Source organism: Eublepharis macularius, chromosome 4 (assembly GCF_028583425.1).
Source record: "Eublepharis macularius isolate TG4126 chromosome 4, MPM_Emac_v1.0, whole genome shotgun sequence".
Taxonomy (NCBI): domain Eukaryota; kingdom Metazoa; phylum Chordata; class Lepidosauria; order Squamata; family Eublepharidae; genus Eublepharis; species Eublepharis macularius.
Genome location: NC_072793.1, coordinates 163,742,888 through 163,762,320, shown reverse-complemented (window position 1 = coordinate 163,762,320; position 19,433 = coordinate 163,742,888). Strand labels below are relative to the sequence as shown.

Here is a 19,433-nt window from a genome sequence, read left to right as displayed (position 1 = left end):
TGAACCCGGAGCCTTCTGGATGCCAACCAGAAACTCTGCCACCAGGTCCCACCATGTAACTACTAGGTAAGTTGGTTATCTGTATTGTCTTGCCGAGCAGTGAACAGAACCTTAGTGCTTCTCCGGATTCCAGATCGGGAACAAAAGCATGACCTCATTCTCCTCACTACACGGCAAGACCAAGTGGCCAGACACATACCTGGGTGATCCATCATCTATATAGCACCAATACTACCTCCTTAAACAGCAGACACTCATCACCCTCCCCATGTTCTCCTAAAAACACAGGGCTATGTTTATGTTTCCTATGTTGACACAACAGGCGTAAAGTCTTGCATGCGTAACTTTGATTTTAACCAACTTGTTGGGACAAGCAGTCAGGGATACTCACTAGTCAATCTTGGCTTTGAAGTCCAGCATACCAGCAATGAGTTTTGCTGCAAACCTACACAGGCAAACAAAGAAAAAGAAATCCCGTTAAATTCAGAGAAAGCCTCCAAGCACCAGTCTCCATTCCCCTACTTTGTCCCAACTCTGCAGTGCACACCTTATATAATTTAATAGATTTTCATTGTCTCTTAACATCCTGTAAACCAGCAATAGGGGTGGTCTGGGCCCCAAGCTGGGGGGAGGGGGAAGAAAAAAAGTGAAGCTCCCACTACTGCCAATCTTACTGGTTCTCTCTGAGGCCTGGGCCACCCACTTGCAGTGACAGCCACTCGCTGCCACCCCTTCAGGGCATCAAGAAACCAGCTCAACAGCAGCTGCTTGTGCCTGCTTCCTCCAAGGTTCAGGCAGCTGGCTCCCACATGCCTCCCTGGCGCAAGGGTCACCCCCTTGGTGGGGGTGGCAATGATTCTGGGGCCCCACCGTGTATCATTAAGATCATTCCTACCCAGCAGATTTCTGACAGGGCACACTTCATCTTTACACCAGTAAAAAAATTTCTAAGATGGGTGTGCACAAGCAAGAATGACCCAACCTCAAAAAAGCCCTGTGCTTCTTCCTGAGCCAATATCCAGAGCATGCCCCCACAACTGAAAGAGAATAAAGCCAGGAATACTGACTCATGCAGAGAAGCACGGGGAACATCCTCTCCCAAGGAGCAGAAATTGTTGTGACTCTGCATCACCCATGATTGGATCACGCAATCACCCCCTGACGCAGGCACAGTGTGGGGACTGCCACTGGCTGTGACCCATTTTACACTTAACCAGGTACCGAGTGAAGTAGATTCTTTATAAATGCTTGCTACAGTCACACACGCTTGGGTCAGGTCAAAACAGGATTCTTTTTATTATGCTTTACTTGGAGCTACCCTGAAAGACTGCTCAGAAACTTACACTTGGTCCAGAATGCACAGACAACTTTTTTAAGGGCATACCTCCATGAATGTGCAAACAACATAGGTAAACACGCAGGTTCACAGCAAAATCCCAAAACAAAAGCCACGTAATATATCTTTCATTAAAACCAACCCAAATGACATGCCACAGTTCTGTGCCAGTGCAGTGACTGCCTACAAATGATACTTTGGGGCGGTGGGGGGTGGGTGGAAGGGCCTCTAATTACAATACAGGATTAAAAAAAAAAAAAAACAACCAACATTTATACAACGTACAGGAAACGCCATGGAACACCAAGAACACAGGTTTGGGGGTTGGAGAAGGGTATTATCCTTTTATTTATAGTTGGCCTTTCTTGCTGAGACTCAAGGCAGGTTACAGGACACAAAACAGTCAGTGTAAGACAGCCAATGAACAATGCAATAAGACTAGGGTTACAGAATTAGAGAACAATGCAAAGAAGGAACTATCTAAGGCCGGGTGCTCATATTCAAGCTTCTAGACTAGGGGTGGGCAATTGTTTTGGCTCAGGGGCCACTTTGTGGGAGCGGAGGTTAGCGGAGGGCCGCACCTTTTAAAATAATTGCATTCATTAGTTAACTTTGCATTTCAGAAAAGGTATAAATTGTATCATAAAAATCAATAAATATAAATTAAATAAAATAGTGGTAGTTTTATTCAATTTATTTATTGTGCTAATTTCATATCGCGCACGGGAAGGAAATCTCGGTTCAAGGCGGATTTTTCTGACTGTCTTGGCAGGCCACAAAAAACTCTGTAGCGGGCCGCATGTGGCCCGCGGGCCGCAATTTGCCCACCCCTGTTCTAGACGATCACCTACAAAGCCCTTAAAGGCACGGGACCCCTGTGCTTGCAGGACCACCTCCCCTGCTGTGTTCTGCTGCAACGGCTCTGCTAACCTGAGCAAAGCCTTCCGAAGGTTCCATCCTGCAAACAGATAAAATCAGCAACTGTCCATTCATGTGCATCCTCTGCAGTGACTCCTACCCTGTGGAAAGGTCTGCCTGAGGCTATTAGGAAAGCCCCCACACCTCTATTGTTTCACAAAACATGCAAAACAGAATTGTTCAGGAGAGCATTCTCGTCGAAAACACCAAGCTGCAATGTAATGAATCAGCTCAGAAGGTTACTTTTATTGGGGATGAAGTCCTGCACTGCTTATCTTGTTTCCTAAAACAAGTATGTTTGCATGTGGTGTTCTATTTTTTTCTCTAGTTCTACAATCTCAGCCTGTGGTGAAACAGACCTACTGACTCAAGGGCACAACATCCTACCCTTTGTAGTTATCAAGACACCATCGTCCATCGGAGTGTCCATGCAGTGATGCAGCCCTTTCCTGGCTTTCTTGAACCTCAGAGGGGTTCTCTCTCCCTCTTTCAGTACGGCTGCCACTAAATGGCCTTTGCAGAAATTACCCAGGGCGAGGACCAGTGTTCCCAGCTTCCTTTTCCAGTATTGCAATGCCCGCGTCTCCTACTACCCAGTGACAGCTTACTACTCTTGAACACCACTGGGGAATTAGTGATTTACCAGCTGACCACCATCCCTTTCCTACTTTCAGCACAGAAGTGGTTTGAGCAAGGAATCCAAAAGAAAGATGTATATATGCAATTCCTCTCTCACTCTGTACATGCCCTAGCTGATCTTATTCTAAGGCAGCATCTCTAACTTAGAAGTTACTGAGCTCTAAAAGCTTCCCATTACTTTGGTGCCTCTGTTCAAGCAGGCAGCCCTTTGTCTCCACATGGCAATGGTGGCCGTCAGTTGGAACGCAGGTGTGAGCGCTCCTTCTCCCTAGAGGGAATCAGCCAAAGCGAGCTTCCCCCTCTGTGCCAAGGGGTTGTATTATCTCACTCCCGTGTGGATCAAAGACTTTCCTGAAATCTCCAGGAAGACTCCTCCTAGCATCTTAAACCTTTGAAATCTCTCTAAACTTCTTGGAATCAGCTTCCAGCTGGAAGTAAAATAGGAAGTCCAGTAGCACCTTTAAGACTAACCAACTTTACTGTAGCATAAGATTTCAAGAATCACAGTTCTCTTCATCAGATGCAGGTATAAATTGACTACTTCATTCTTTCTGACCAGGGAGGCCATTAGGTAGTTCTGTTTTGTCTAATGTCAGTCCTAGAAAGCTTATGCTCTGTTTCAACATTTCTTCAACTCTGTATTAGATTTTTGCTAATGTTATATTTTTGTAAACTTGCATTTATTTACCCTATGGCATTGTTTATGGAAATGTCCTTGATATTGACTGTACTAAAATTACACTATGTAATCCACTTTGAGTCTCAGTGAGAAAGAAGACTATAAATGGCAAACCACCTCTGTTAGTCTCTTGCCTTGAAAACCACACCAGGGGTTGCCAATAGTCAGCTATGACTTGAGGGTACTCTCCACCAGCAAAGCAATGTGATACACTTACAATAATCATTGCAGTGGACTCAGATTCTATTCCATGTATTATCTGGCTTTATATCTTGTTCAGTCAGTTGATTTTAGAGGCTAAATATCTGACTAAACCGGTAAAATTCCAATTGCCTATCTTATATCCAAAGAAGTTGTTGTCCCATTCAGTGCTGAACCCAAGAGCCATTTTCCACATATCTGATGTTTTAATCTACAAATACTTTGGATCTGCAGAACAGCATTCGTTGCCTAAAGGGTTTTTCTTCTAAAAAGAAGGAACTTTAAATGGCTGAACTCACAGAACAGCTTTTTAAAAAGCTGGGAAACAGACCCATCAGAGTCCTGCCTGGTTGGACTACCTGGCCACTCTGAAATGCTTTGAGCTCTTCAGCCTGTCTGAAAAAAGGGAACGATATAAACATTTAAATTAATACAATTGTGTGTAATCTATATAAATGGAGAGCACGCAGAGTTAACACAACTCAGCTTCAGAAACGACGTGAATTTACATAGCCACAAAAAGTAAACACTGTAACAACTATTATCAAGAGCAACAGTATCTCAGATATGCCAGGTGAGGGGGAGTTATGGCTGCCTTCTCAAAGGACCAGGAGTTTGTTTTTGAGAAGTCAGGGCTAGGCGGAATTTAAAGGAATGTGCTCAGTAAACAGCCTCAGGATTTGTTCTGAGGGAACATCCGTTTTTTCCACCAAAGCCAATTGCTACATTTGGGTGTACCACACATGTAGCTTGCTTTAAGTAAATGTTTAAATAGAAAAATGGTTTAGAAATGCAGTGAATTGTTTTTTTAAGTAACTATTCCTTGAGGTGGTTCCACCCTACACACTCACTCCTCCCTCAGTCTCAGAACTTAAAACTGATCCATTAAAATGAATCTTGGTTGCTCAGGTGGCAGAAAGTTTAGATGAATATAATATGTTTAGATGTATATAATAATGTTATTTGGTACTGGCATGTTGTAAAACATAAAAACAGTTCAAAACTCTTAAAAAAAAAAAAGAGGTCACTAGCATTGGATCCAGAGACCTTTTGACCTGCAGTGAAACACACTGTAGGCAGCCTCTCAGAATACAGGAATATGTCACTGACAAACTTTAGTTAAGAACACAGAATCGGTCCCCTATTTTCCTCTTCAGTTTTACTAAAAAAATTTTACACATCAGTTTCATGGAGTACTTCTAAGTTTCACCCACAAGGATTTCGATTTTGAGCCCTCCTTATCCTCAAATAAATGAAGAATGTTTTATGTTTTAAATATATTAAATAAATATTAAAAAAAGAGGGGGCACCCGGACTTGAACCAGGGACCTCTTGATCTGCAGTCAAATGCTCTACCTCTGAGCTATACCCCCTGCACATACTTAACTTACCTGGAAGCCTACTTATAGATACTGGTTTTGCCACATAGTTCCTTTCTACACCCCCTAGCATAAATGCTCTCATACTATTAAAGTCATCCTTTCCATATAAACATCTGTTGAGAAATAACCCAGTGCATATCTGTGCTTTGCAAAGAGTTTTGAGGTATGTTCCAGACTATTGACAGGGATACTGGGCCTCACTTTTATCCCCTTGTATACCAAGATCATATTCAACACTTTATTCACCTTGCACGCTGCAAGGAAAGATTAGTAGTGGTAAGCAAGATGACTTTCTTAGAAGTTTCTTGGCCGATAACAAATCTTCTCTTTAAGTGACCCAACTTCAGATAGTCCACTAGCTGCAGCCTGTTCTTCGAAAGGCATGATATAGCCATAGTTATCCATGCTGGACTACCACGATGCCTTCCAAATGGGCTGCCCTTGAAAACTGACACCTCCAGCTGCCACAAACAGGCTGCTTGCTAGTGCAGGTTACTGGGAACACATTATCAGTTTGAGGGGCTTTCAACAGCTGTTGTTATCTTCTGAGCAGAAATCAAGACAATTATAATTGCCTGTGAAGACTTGAAATGGTCTGGGACCTTGTCCCCAAGCCTGCACAAGAATGGTAGTTCTCTCAGACTTCACCCTGACTTCAGAAAAGCATGGGGGGGGAAAGAGAGATGTCTTCTTTCTTCCTGAGCTCAACAAGGAATAACCTCCACTCTTCCATTCGCACTGGAGCAGTTGCGCAGGGACCTGGAAATTCCAGGAGTCTATCAATGTGATTTCTCAAATCAAGACCATGTCCTCCTTGCTTGGAGGATCACAAATTATGATTGGCAGCCAAAATTAATGAACTTCTTAGTTAGGGATTCTGAGAAAGCATGCTTCGTTAGACTAACAAGTACTTTCAATGTTGTGCTTTATCTTTCCTGCCATAATCTTATTCCAAATCAGGTAACCTATGTTAGCCATAAATATTTCTAAGTGTTACCCACATCTGGGGATTAGACCAACTAAAAATTCAAGATACAGTTCTCCACTGAAAGATAGGGTTGGGAGATACCTCTTGGTTTACAATCAAATGCTCTACCATCAAGCTAGATCCTCCAAATTACAAATATTTGCCACAAAGAACTCTAGTTAAGATACAGGATATGTTTCAACATTAACTCATGTTTCTCTGGCAAAGATTTTTAAAAAAATATAACCCATTAATGTTTTGGAACAGAGAGGCGTAATACGTTTTCCTTCTTAAAAAGAGGGGGCACCCGGACTTGAACCAGGGACCTCTTGATCTGCAGTCAAATGCTCTACCGCTGAGCTATACCCCCAACACATGACTCCCTTACTAAGAAGTATGGTTAAGAATACTGGTTTGTCCACAGTCTTCTTTGATCTACTGCCACTAATTGGTTTGCTACCTCTTGGTTTGCTATCAAATGCTCTGCCACCAAGCGACACCCACCCAAATTACAAATATTTGCCACAAAGAACTCCATTCACTCTCATGAATCTCTGGCAAAGATTTTTTAAAAAATATAACCCATGAATGTTTTGGAAAAGAGAGGGCTTAATATGTTTTCCTTCCTAAAAAGAGGGGGCACCCGGACTTGAACCAGGGACCTCTTGATCTGCAGTCAAATGCTCTACCGCTGAGCTATACCCCCAACACGTCTCCCTTACTAAGAAGTATGGTTAAGAATACTGGTTTGTCTACATAGTCCTCTTTGATCTGCTGCCACTAATAGGTTTGCTACCTCTTGGTTTGCTATCAAATGCTCTGCTACCAATCTATACCCACCCAATTTATAGATGCCACAAACAACTAGTTACAGATAAAAGATATGCCTCACCATTCACTCTCATGTATCTCTGGTAAAAGTTGGGTTTTTTTGGTTTAATTTAACCCATGAATGTTTTGGAATAGGTGTTTCCCTCTTAAAAAATAAAGGGGGCACCCGGACTTGAACCAGGGACCTCTTGATCTGCAGTCAAATGCTCTACCGCTGAGCTATACCCCCAATGTGCCTCTTTCTTACTAAGTCTGGTTAAGAATACTGGTTTGTCCACACAGTCCTCTTTGATCTGCTGCCACTAACAGGTTTGTTACCTACTGTAATTATTTGCCACCCACAGAAACTACAATTATACTTCATTGTACATCATGCTTAACTAGTTACATATTTGGATTAACATCTCTCTAAACATCATTACTCAGCCTAGAGCATTTGAGGGAAATGTTGGAGGCATTCCATGACTGCTGCACTGAGAGTGGCAAAATGCAATTCAACAATTGCAAAGTTCTGCACTGATGCAAAAAGTATCAAATGTCCAGGTACACAGTAGGGAGTTTCTTGCCTTACCAGTAGTATACATGAAAAGGGTCCTGGGACTGCAGGCAATCATAAGCAAAACAAGTAGGCAAGTGTGACGCAGCTACAAAAAAAAAGCTAGGGCAAGAGACACCAGGAATCTGGAGGAAGAGGATGAAGCGTATGGAACCTCAAGACCACTGGTGGCTCAGGGGCTCTTCACTGACTCCCTATACAGAGCCCTTGATGCCAAGGATAATTTCTCACAACTACTTTTTCCCCTCAGAGGCAAAGGGCTCCTTAACCCTCTCCTCCTCAGAGTGCATAGTGCTTCTGTGGCTTTGAAAGAGCCCTCCCTTTGGCATGTAGATTTGCCTGTGGCCTTGGCTTGATCTGGGGACCCAGCAGCTGAGACGCATCGTAAAGGCCAGTCCCTTTTTCTCAGCCTAGCCATCCTCGCAGAGTGGTTGTTTGGATAAAATGGAGGAAAGGGATTTGTAAGTCACCATTGAGGGGGAAAGCATAGTTTTCATGATTCAAGAAGTAGGAGGCCACTCTATTCTGCACCAGTCAAATCTCATCTGGAGCAGTACTGTGTCAAGGTCTGTGTGTAGCTCCTTAAGAAGATAAAGATAAAATGGGAATGGGTTCAAATGAAGGCAGAGAGAATGCTTGGGGGTCTGAACACAAGTCCTACAACATAAGTCCTCTTCTTTGGCCTAAAGAAGAGAAGACTGATGGGAGATGTGATCACTCTGATCGCATACGTCAAGACCTGTCATGTACAGAAGTGCAAAGACTTGTTATCTGCTACTCTAGAGGGTGAGACTAGATCTAATGGGGCTTCACTTACAGGAACATAGAGATCAGTTGACCATCAGAAGTTTCCTCAACTGTAAGAGCAGCTTGACACAGGGAACTGATTGTCTAGGGGGACAGTGAAGGTCTCCCTCACTAGAAGTCTTCAAGCAGAGGCGGAATAGTCTCCTGCCAGGGATGCTCCAACTTTGGGTTTCCTGGATTTAACAGACAGGTGGACTAGATGGCTTGATGTGTTCATACTAGCAGGTTAGCCCAGGTAGTTCTCTACCACTGCAAGGAGTCACACGTGACTAGCAGTAAAGTTACTACTATAGAACCTAACAGTATTTCATAGTCAATCTCCCGCCTCCTCAAAGCCAAAAATGTTAAAATCCTATGCCCATGCAATCCAAGTTCTGTACCAAGAAACACTTGTTTCTGCAACCTGCATAATTATTTATTTTGCATAATGTATTGTTGTTCAGTATTTGGGGATAATTTACTCTAGGTTTGCTAGACAGGGTATAAGATGGGGATAAAAAAGCACAGAAGACCCAACTCAGCTACCGGGAAGACTTATTCTGCCAACGTTCTGGCTAGTGAGATTTTACAACAGGAATTGCCCACATCCTTTCAAGCATACCTCCACAGTCATGAGGCCTAGAAACTTGCTTTTAAAAAGAAACCGAGAATGTCAGATTTCCCGAAATGGAATTCTTTAAAGGAAGTAACATTTTTGCACTCTTCCTGTGTTGCCGCGGCATATTGACATACAAATACATATACAGCCCTGCTTCCTGCAACTTCTTCTGGTGTCTGAAAATCGAAGCGCAGTATGTATAAAGTGTAAATTAATTATGTCCTCCACAGGATGAAGCAAAACATCCCTTCCAAAGATATTATTCTCCTACTTAATGCAACCGAGTACAGAATAGCCAGTTCCAAGAGTTAATGGTTCAACAAGTTTCGAGCTGTAATCTCACCTCAAATACAAAACTCATTACACAAGTCCACTAGCAATATTGGGATAATAATTGTGACCTATTTTAAAGGCTTACAAGAAGGTAATTTATACAAAGAGCTCTGAACTCTCCAAATGCTTTCTTAACAATAACCACTTAGCATTTAATTTTTATTTATTACATTTCCTTCCTTCAAGGGCCTCAGGGCAGCATATACAGTTCTTTCCCCTCCTTCTTTCCCCCCTCATAACTTTCTTCTTAGAACAGGAGCAGAGAGGAACAGAAAAGGCAGGGCTTTTTTTCAGGGGGAACACTGGGGAATGGAGTTCCAGAACCTCTTGAAAATGGTCACATGGCTGGTGGCCCCGCCCCCTGCTCTCCAGACAGAGGGGGGTTTAGATTGCCCTCCGCACCGCTCAGCGGTGTGGAGGGCAATACAAACTCCCCTCTGTCTGGAGAGCAGGGGGCAGGGCCACCAGCCATGTGACCATTTTCTCTGAGGGCAACCCACTGAGTTCCACCACCTCTTTTCCCAGAAAAAAAGCCCTGAGAAAAGGTACCCAAATCCCCACCGAACTGGCAGCACAAACAAGGGAACAACCAGAGTTTGAGACTGTTTTTCAAAAAGGTGGGAAGCATCAATCAACCACGGGCACAATTTCTGGGTTTTTAGACTTCAGCCCATTTAAATTGCCAGAGCAGCAGGGAGGCAATTTAGTGAGCCCCTCAACAGAAGCCTTCACTGCTGATAACCTTCACATTACTTTTGATCTTCTGAGGGAAAGAGGAAGAAAGGGAACAAATGCATTTAGGGGAAAGGGCTGTGTATCAACATCTTGCTTTACAACTCAGATGGCCCCATGTTCAGATGGTCCAGTTCAAGTAGCTCAAGGTGACAGCAGAGCTAAAACAGGCCTTCTGCTCAAAACCATGGTAGTAAGCAAGACAGATCAGGCCCCTCCACCATAAAATAGGGCCGTTACAAAACTCCGTTCAAGGGCATTACACTAGTCCCAGATATCCAAGGAAGCCCCGCCCCCGAACTTACCTGGGCCGGCATTTGCGGGCCCGCGCGGCCAGGGGAAGCAAGCTAGAGCGGCATTTATGCAGGCCCTGCGGAAACGCGCTCGCAGCCTCGGGCTGGGAATGCGGATTGAATGTTCCCAGCCAGCCAATCAGAGCAGCCGGCTGGGAGATGCAAGGGCGGGAGCTGTTGCCCAACCCGAGTGAACAAGTTTTCACTCAGGTCCTCCCACCTTCTATATTTGACAGGGCCGGCCCCTTGCAACGCAGTTGGCTCCGGAACAGCAATCCCCACCCACCCTCTGCAGGATTTAAGTTAGAGGGTTTAGTATGGTTATATGGTCCTGTTGTGGGCTGGCTGCTGTCTTGCCGTTACAAGCGTATTGTTCATTCCGAGCTGAAGCACTGTTGGGCTTTACAGAAGATATTGCTGGGTTAATTGTCACAACTTTCAGTGGGTGGTTTGGGCGTTGGGCACGGATCCCTTGGGGGGGGGGAACAGGGCTTGTGTGCACTGTTCCCCCATAGATAGGGATCCCCATAAGGGGTCTTGGACCAGGCTTGGCAGTGGTAAGCCCAGCTCGGGGGGCTGACAGAACGAGCCTGCGTGCAGGTGATGGGGGACCACACAGAGGCTACCGCCCAGTGTGGCTCCCTCATCCGTCATCCCGTGGTGTTCCCTTTCAGCAGGCGGGCTGATAGGGTGAGGATTCATCAGTTGGCAGGCAGGTCTACCGATGTTGGGATCCGTGCCCTACGCTGCCATGGCTCCTTTATTCTGTAATCAATAAAGTTGTGGCCTATTTTCTCCAAACAAGCGTCAGCATGTTTACTCTGCTTGGTAAACCCTGGCCGTATCAAGCTGGGCCAGCAAACTTCCTAAGCTGTGGGAACATATAGGATGGGGGTGCTCCAAAGACTACTGCCAAAAAGAGGGAGGAGTTACAAGCTGAAGAAACTGGGGACTTCTTAAAGTGCTGATCACCACTGTGGGGCCCATGGGTGCTATGGCAACCACTTGTTCCTTCCCCAAAGAAAATAGCAAGCCAAGACTCTTCTTTACCGCTGGAACAGAAGTTGCTTCAAAAAGGGCAGGAGGAATCACTTTTGCGTCTGTAGAGAGCTTCTGTTCAGAAACAGTTGACCAGGCCCACTCTCCCTGTTCTTAAAACATCAAATGTGCCCAAAGGCCCAACAATATTAAGAATCCTTGTCCTAAAGGAAGGTCACACTCCTGAGAAAAGGGCAATCCCAGCTGCTCTCTCTCTCTCTCTCTCTCACACTCACTCACTCTCACTCACGCACGCACGCACGCACACACGCACGCAGTCTTCCCAGTTCTCCTCCCCCAACCAAGAACAGCAGCCCCACACCAGAACCCCTAAGGCCTGTCTCAAGTCTCTCATTGTCGCTGTTCCTTCTTACCTCAGCTGGCCTTTCCAGTCATTAAAATCCTGTTTTGGCAGCACCACAGCTGGGCTGGAGTGAACAGCCAGGGGAAGTCGGCTTTCCAGATAGGCCGACTGGACCCACCAATCTGTGATCTGGGATGAAAAAAAATAATAATTAGACTATCCGTTGAAAGAGGGAAAGGGCTCAACATTTCTGTAGGCAATCCTCTCTGACCCGCCCCCCCCTTCCTCCAGTATGTCGAAACTTTTAAAACATGGCATGCAACTCCCATTTCCATACCTGGTGGGAATGTGTCAAGGTGCAACACCTCTATTTTATACATGTGGAATCAGTGAAAGAACATGGTTTAAGACCATCTAAATTTAATGCACTATATTATATATGTTACAAACCATACACACACACACACACACACTTGAAAAAAACAAAATAATCAATGTTTAAACAGAGGGGTTCAATAGATTTTTTCCAGTGTGGGAGAAAGTGTGTGTGTTGTGTTATGTGCTGTCAAGTTGCTTCTGACTTAAGGCGACTCTATGAATGAAAGACCTCCAAGACATCTTATCATTAACAGATCTGCTCAGGTCTTGCAAACTGGTGGATGTGGCTTCCTTTATTGAGTCACTTAATCTCATTTGGGGTCTTCCTCTTTTCCTACTGCCTTCCACTTTTCCTAACATTAATGCCTTTTCTAGTGAGTCTTGTCTTCCCATGATGTGATTGAAGTATGATAGTCTCAGTCTCGTTATTTTAACTTCTAGGAAGAATTCAGGCTTGATTTGAACTAAAACCTACTTATTTGTTTTTTTGGCTGTCCACGGTATCCACATAACTCTCCTCTGGCACCACATTTCAGATTAATCAACTTTCTTCTTGTTTGCCTTCTTCAGTGTCCAACTCTCACATCCATACTTAGTAAAGAAGAATACCATAATGTTGATTATCTTGATCTTAGTCCCCAAAGAGACATCCTCATCCTTAAGGATCTTTTCTAGTTCCTTCATGGCTGCTTTTCCAAGCCTCAATCTCCTTCTGATTTCTTGGGTGCCTTCTCCCTTTTGGTTGATGACTGAGCCAAGGAAGAGAAAATATTTAATAATTTCGATTTCTTCATTGTCAACTATAAAATGCTGTAATTCCTCAGTAATCATTACTTTTCTTGATGTTCATCTGTAATCCTGCTTTGGCACTTTGTTCGTTAACCTTCATCAGTAGTCACTGCAAGTCTTTACTATTTTCTGCCAGTAATGTGACGTCATCTCCATCTCAAATTGTTAATATTCCTTCCACCAATTTTCACTCCACCTTCTTCTAAATCTAATTCAGCTTTCTTTATGATATATTCTGCATGTAGGTTGAACAGATATGGAGGTAATATACAACCTTGCCTGACACCTTTGCCAACTGGAAACCATTCTGTTCCCCCATATTCTGTCCTGATGGTAGCCTCTTGTTCAGAGTACAGGTTGCACATCAACACAATCAGATATTGTAGCACACCCATTTCTTTTAACACTATCCATAGCCTTTAATGATTCCCACAGTCAAAAGCTTTGCTGTAATCTATAAAAAACAGGCTGATTTTCTTCTGAAATTCCCTGGTATGTTCCATTAGCCATGAAATTTGCAATGTGATCTTTAGTGTCTCTTTCTTTTCTGAATCCATCTTGAACATCTGGCATTTCTCATTCCATATATGGTAAGAGTCTTTGTAGTAGAATTTTGAGCATTGCTTTGCTGCGTGAAAAAGTAATGCAATGGTCCAATAGTTGCTGCACTTCTCTGGCATCCCTTCCCCCCCCCTTTTTAATACTTTATTTTCAACAATACAACAGAACATTCCATGTTCTAAGCTTTCACAACAATCCCCTTTTTCCAGAAGTGGAACACAGACTAAGCATTTCCAGTCTCTGGGCCATTGTTTGGTTTTCCGTATCTGTTGATAGATTCTTGTTAAGATTTTGAGGGACTCAGTTTCTGTAGCATGAAATAGCTCTATTGGTATACCATCTACTCCTGGTGATTTATTTCTCCCAATTGCTTTGAATGCAGCTTTCATTTCACTTTCTAATATTTCAGGAAAGTAGCTGTGGGAAATGACATCAAGAGCTCTGCGGAGGGATTGATAGGGAGCCACCTGTTTCCTATTTCAGTTTCAAGGTTTGTATGCTTAACCCCTCTCCTCCAGACTCCCTTGTTCCCTTCCTTACCCAGTTTTCCATGCAAGCTGCCCTGCGTTGCAGTCGAGCCTGGAGCCTTTCCCCCTCTCCACCAGGTGCCCCAAATTCATTCACCAGCTGCTGTGACTGCTCCAGCTCTTCGGGGCTTACCAGGGGCTCCAAAGAGCGCAGATATCGAGCCATGGTTTGCGCTAGAGGGGGCAAAGGTTGTCGCGGGAGCGGGAAGGTGGATGCATTTCTGGGATGGAGTGCCTGGAAGGGAGAAGGTTTATTTACTTTATTTATAGTCCACATTACTGGAGGAGAATCAAGGTGGATTTCATTGTCACACACAGAGTAAATTTCTGCCAACAAACCACCCTGACCCAATACAAACATTATATGAGATCAAGTTATATTATTATTTATTTATAGTCCACCTTTCACACTGAGACCCAAGGCAGATTACACAGTCAACAGCTAGGACATTCAGTGAACAAATACAATACGGTACAGGTTGTAGAATTTGAAAACAAACATAAATCTGAATACAGAGATTAGACATTTAAACATGTCCGCCTAGTACCCTTGTGGCCCAAACACCTTCAGGCTCTCATGGGGTTTCCATCACTCACCTATCCAAGTCCATATGTACTTCGGCAATGTCCTAGAAAGAGATACTCCCTCAGATCACACACTAGGCCCACCACACATGCATGTTGACTTAAATGAATGTAGTTCCACCGGTTAAATGTGTTAAAGAGTTCCCACAAGTCAAATACTTCTCCCTTCCCCATCCAAAACACTTAACAGCTCAAACCCATTACTTTATTGAAAGAAGCTCTTTTACCCTGATAGAAGTTGTCAAGAGGTAAGTCACAGATAAGGGAGAGAGCCAGTCCGGTGCAGACGTTAAGGGCCCCTAACCTAGCCTTATTTATTTTTATTTATTTCATTCAACTTATACCTCACCCTTCCCGCAAGTGGGCTAAGGGCAGCTTCCAACAAATATACTGTTAAAATACAATGAAAACCTTATTAACACATTAAAATTCAGGCACCTCCAGGCACTTTCAGAGTTTTAAGACAGGATGGTGAGAATGCTACCACAAAGCGACTGGTCCTGTCCCCAGCCCACAGCAGTCACAAAATGGTTACCACAAAGGTGGGTCTGGTACTTTGGTTTAGGGAAGAGATGCTGTTTGCTTTCATAATACTCTCTGCATAGACTCAGGGAGAGGTTTCCAAACCAAGAGGTGTCAAAAAGCCTGTGTCCATTGCCAAGCCAAGGGAACAGAGCTTGATGTGCTCGCGAATGACTTAAAAGCTCTGTGTCATGTGCCCTACCCCCTTCCTCCTGGACATTATCCTCTGGACTCTATTTATTTTGAAATGTTATGTGCCATGTCTCAAGAGATCTTCCTGAAGCAAAGCATTACATTAAAATCTTAACAAGACAACATAAAACATCCAGCACTTTAAAACAAGAGTCATAAAATAGTCCTCAGCTTTTAAAAACAGCTTTTTAAAAATGGAGCTCCCTCAGTTAGAAGCCAAGGTAAAAAGAATGTTTTTGTTAGGAAATAGCACACGAGGTCTCCAGTGTGATTTTTTTCAGGGATTCATTGGCATAAATCTGTGTATGGTTTACATGTGAATTGCTGGCAGTTGTTCACCTCTATCATTTCCTTTTTTGTAAAGCCTCTCTAAGAAGCTCTTGAGACCCAGAAAAACCTTTTCCTGCCATTCCCTTTACAGTACCATCCTACCTACCTTACCAATATACTTGAACATAAAAATTAATTTCCTTTTTTTGAAGAGCCATATTTGTTTCCATATTAAGCCAGGTTGTAGACCCCAGCATAACAGCCAGCTATTTCCATTCATTACGGCAAAACGCACAGACCATATTCTACCCAATTATATAGTAAGAAGGTACATTATGGCAAAATGCACAGACCATATTATACCCACTTAATACAGCAAGAAGTTAAGAAAAACCTTGGAGAAAGATGAGCTAGAAATATCTGAAATAGCCTGCTCCAGGCATTCTGCCAATGTGTACAATAATAATAATAATCTTAGCATGTACAGAGCACTTAAAAATGGTCCAAGTATTTTGTGTACTTGGTAGTTCTATGCATTGGAGATAAGAAGTTGAAGATGAAGGACAGTAGCTTGCCTAAGCAAGGCCACATAATGAGATACATGGGACAAACTATTATTACTCTGTGGCTGATGGAATAACTCATAAAATGCTTCCCTCCCCCGCAATTCCATGTAATAAATAAAACTGTAGGAGTTTAGCCAGAAGTTGTTTCTGAACTATAGATTATATCAAGGTGATATAGGCCGGCCTGCTCCTCACTCTAGTAACTTAGAATGGTTGGTCCAAGACCCTGTGAGTTTAATGGAAAAGTAGGAATTTGTGCCTAAGGCAACAAGAACACTTTGTTGGGACATCCAACAAACAACACAATAATATTTGGATCGCAGAAATCTGGAACCAAGCAGAAATCTCAACAGAGCTGAAGCAAAGCATAAGCATTAACACGACACATTAAACAATGCATAAGTTACATAGTGGGATCCTCCTCACAGCAACAAAGAGTACAAACTATACACAATAGTATAGTCCACAGTTCCTATCCCTTTACCAAAGCACCTTTCCAAACCATTTTATTATAGCACAGCCCTATTACCTGTGTAACAAAGCTCTCCTGAGTAATTCAGATTTGCATAGTTTGCAAAAAGCTAAGATAGTGACAGCTTTCCTGACCTCCATCCCCTAAGGTGGAGGCCACAACAGAGAATGCATGTTTACAGGCAATTGTTGATTTTGCCCATTGCCAGAGTAGCACCCGCAGAAGGTCATGCCCAGATAAGTAAAGCCATTGTGGTGGAGCATAGGGGAGAGGAGATTCTGCAGAAATGAGGGACCAAGGCCATAAATGGCTTTGTCTGTGATGGACAAAACCTTGAATTGAGCCCACTAACTGATAGGCAGCCAACGGAGTGACTCACAATGGGAGTAATATGCATGCGCCACCTAGCTCTTGATAAAGACTGAACTGTGGCATTCTGCACCAACTGGAGTCTCCAGAGTTGACTTTGAGGGGAGACCTATGTAGAGTGCTGCCTTGAACCACAAAGAAAAGTGGGATTAAAATGTCTGAATAATTAATGAATTACAGTGGTCTACTCTCAATGTTACCATGGCTTGGATCCCAGCAGCCAGATCTGCAAAGTCAAGCCATCTTTCATGCTAGAGTGAGTTGGAAGAAAGCGGGGGGGGGGGGGTTGCAGCTTGCTTCTCCAGCTATATGTCGTACCCAAGAGAACCCCAAAACTCTTAACCAAGTCAGCAAAGGTTAGCTGAATCTCAGGTTTCCCAACCAGTCCAGGCTTCAGTTTCAATTTGTTCACTCTTAGCTATTTAACCACAGCAGTCAAACAGTGATTCAGGGACCTCTATCACATCAACAAGATATCTGGATAGTTAGATAAAGCGGGGTATCATTAACAAATTGATGGCAGCCATCTCCAGCACTACAAACGACTTGTCCTACGGGCTTTACATAGAGATTGAAAAGCATGTGTTTTGTGTAATCCTGAAGGATAGGTTTCAAACTGGTAATAACTGGCCTCCAATGGCAACCCTTGGAATCTATTCATGAGGAATCATTTGGACAAGTTCAATGCACATTCCTGATACCTTACTTCTGCCTCCAGACACCTCAACAGGATAGCATGACCTACTGTTTCTAAGGCTGCAGACAGATCCAAAAAGAACAAGAAAGAAACATGGCTTTTGTCTACATTCAGATGCAGATCATCAGCTGAAGACAAGGCTGTCTCCATCCCGTAACTCAGCCTGAAACCAGACTGAGAAGGGACCAGAGCAGAGGAGTTATCCAAGCAGACTTGGAATTGGTCTCCTACTGCTCTCCCAACCACTTCGCCGAAAAAGGGCAGATTACAGACTGGGCAATAAATGGCCACATCATTTTCCTGTAGGGATGGTTTGTTAAAGTAGTGGATGGATAAGGCCTCTTTGAGAGGCCTGAGGAAGATACCCTAAGTTAGTGACCGATTTATGACAAGCATTAAAGGCTCGTTGATACGTTCCTTAGAAGGGTCCAGGGCAGACCATAACAGCATCTCCTCTACCTCTCTAGGTCGCTCAGCTCCACAATAAACCATTCTGGATTGCAGTAGGGGCCATGAGCCATTTTTAACGGGACCCCCAGCAAGAACCCGCAAACTTTCACTGTCTACATAACGGCTTTCACGATAGCCGTAACGCTGCACGCCTGTCGCCTCCGAAGCAATTTAGATACATTGTCCAATTACAGTCGCGAACTTGTTGCACGTTTGCAACTTCGTCCACGGTAAACATCGCCAGGCAGCTGCTTCCACAGGGAACAGAGAAACATTTCGTTCGCCTCTGTTTTCTGGCTGCAATTTGCAGGCAACACGTGCAATCGTCGCGGGTCCCTACTCTGGCCAAGCAGATTGCAACTGTGGCTTCCGGGGCTAGTGGTCGGAATCGAACAGGATCTAGCCCGCCCTATTTTGTCCTTCAGGTTTACTTCTAATGAAGTTTGCAGCCCTATCCTGCGCCAGTTTACGCAGAACCAAGATTAGTGGGAGCTTTTATTACTCCCAAGTTACTAAGTCTAGAATTACAGTTTGAGACGCCTTTACAAACAGCCCGGGCTGCCCCTCTGCGCGCCCCACGTTTTGCACGTCCGCACTTCGCCATGGACGCAAAAACAACAATTGCCGCCACACCCACCCAAACCCTCCAAGGCGCCGCTGCAATGAAAACAGAAGGGAACTCCCCGCTCTTTACAACGACCACTGTCGACTCACCGGCCCTAGCAGAACGGGGGGCTTTTTGCAGCGCCATGGCTGCCACACCAGCCGCCACCTTCCCATAGCAAGAGTCCCATACGCCCTTCCTACAACTGAGGGGCTGCCAAGGCTTAGGGGGAGGGGAGGGCTCTTATTGACCCGGCTGCAAATAATTGTCACTTCCTGGGAACGAGAGGAAGCTGAAAGGGGGTTGAGTGATTTTTCCTCCTCCCGCCTTCTCTATTTAAGAATCGCCATGAGCGTTCCGTCAGAAACATGCTCTGAATCTAGAGTGAATGGCGCGGGCTTTTATGCTTTTTCTAACAGGTTTTTCACTCTTATCTGCAAATAGATTTTTTTTTTGCAACACTTGCACGGAAAAGGATTGAATTCTCTTTATAGACCCGTTGCACATGTGTAGCAGGATGCAATTTCCAGCCCAAAGATTGCCACCTGCAGAGTGAGAAATGCCTGGGAGTCTGGTAGCAGAGCTTCGTGAGGGACCTCAGTGGGGAATAATGCCATAAAGTCTACCCTCTAAAGCAGTAGTTTTTTCTTGGGGAATTGATCACAGTATTCAAAAGATCAGTTCTAATTCTGAGAGCTCTCCAGGCCCCACATGGAGGTAGGCAACCCTTCTAAGTTGCTAGCCTCCCTTCCCCACCCGCACGACTGCAGGAACGAAGAGGTGCAATCCACCCCCCACCTCACCCCCCATGACTTTGCAAAAGAATTTCACCGGCTG

General features: G+C 44.1%; 1 protein-coding gene and 4 non-coding genes across 5 annotated transcripts in view; all 5 read right to left on the bottom strand.

The window, feature by feature from the left end:
• Window positions 1–18,845, bottom strand: part of LOC129329179 (carnitine O-acetyltransferase-like) — a 31,763-nt gene extending 12,918 nt beyond the window's left edge. The window contains exons 1-4 of the mRNA XM_054978623.1: window positions 18,707–18,845; window positions 13,883–14,104; window positions 11,685–11,803; window positions 392–445 (exon numbers count right to left, since the gene is read on the bottom strand). Of these exons, the coding sequence (XP_054834598.1) occupies window positions 392–445; window positions 11,685–11,803; window positions 13,883–14,104; window positions 18,707–18,772 (461 nt within the window). The 5' untranslated portion in view covers window positions 18,773–18,845. The remainder of the gene's footprint in view (window positions 1–391; window positions 446–11,684; window positions 11,804–13,882; window positions 14,105–18,706) is intronic.
• TRNAC-GCA (transfer RNA cysteine (anticodon GCA)) lies at window positions 5,075–5,146 on the bottom strand. The gene has a single exon. It is a non-coding gene; the product is annotated as a tRNA-Cys (tRNA).
• On the bottom strand, window positions 6,421–6,492 carry TRNAC-GCA (transfer RNA cysteine (anticodon GCA)). Its single transcript has one exon. It is a non-coding gene; the product is annotated as a tRNA-Cys (tRNA).
• TRNAC-GCA (transfer RNA cysteine (anticodon GCA)) lies at window positions 6,757–6,828 on the bottom strand. Its single transcript has one exon. It is a non-coding gene; the product is annotated as a tRNA-Cys (tRNA).
• On the bottom strand, window positions 7,111–7,182 carry TRNAC-GCA (transfer RNA cysteine (anticodon GCA)). Its single transcript has one exon. It is a non-coding gene; the product is annotated as a tRNA-Cys (tRNA).
• Window positions 18,846–19,433: the final 588 nt, after the last annotated feature.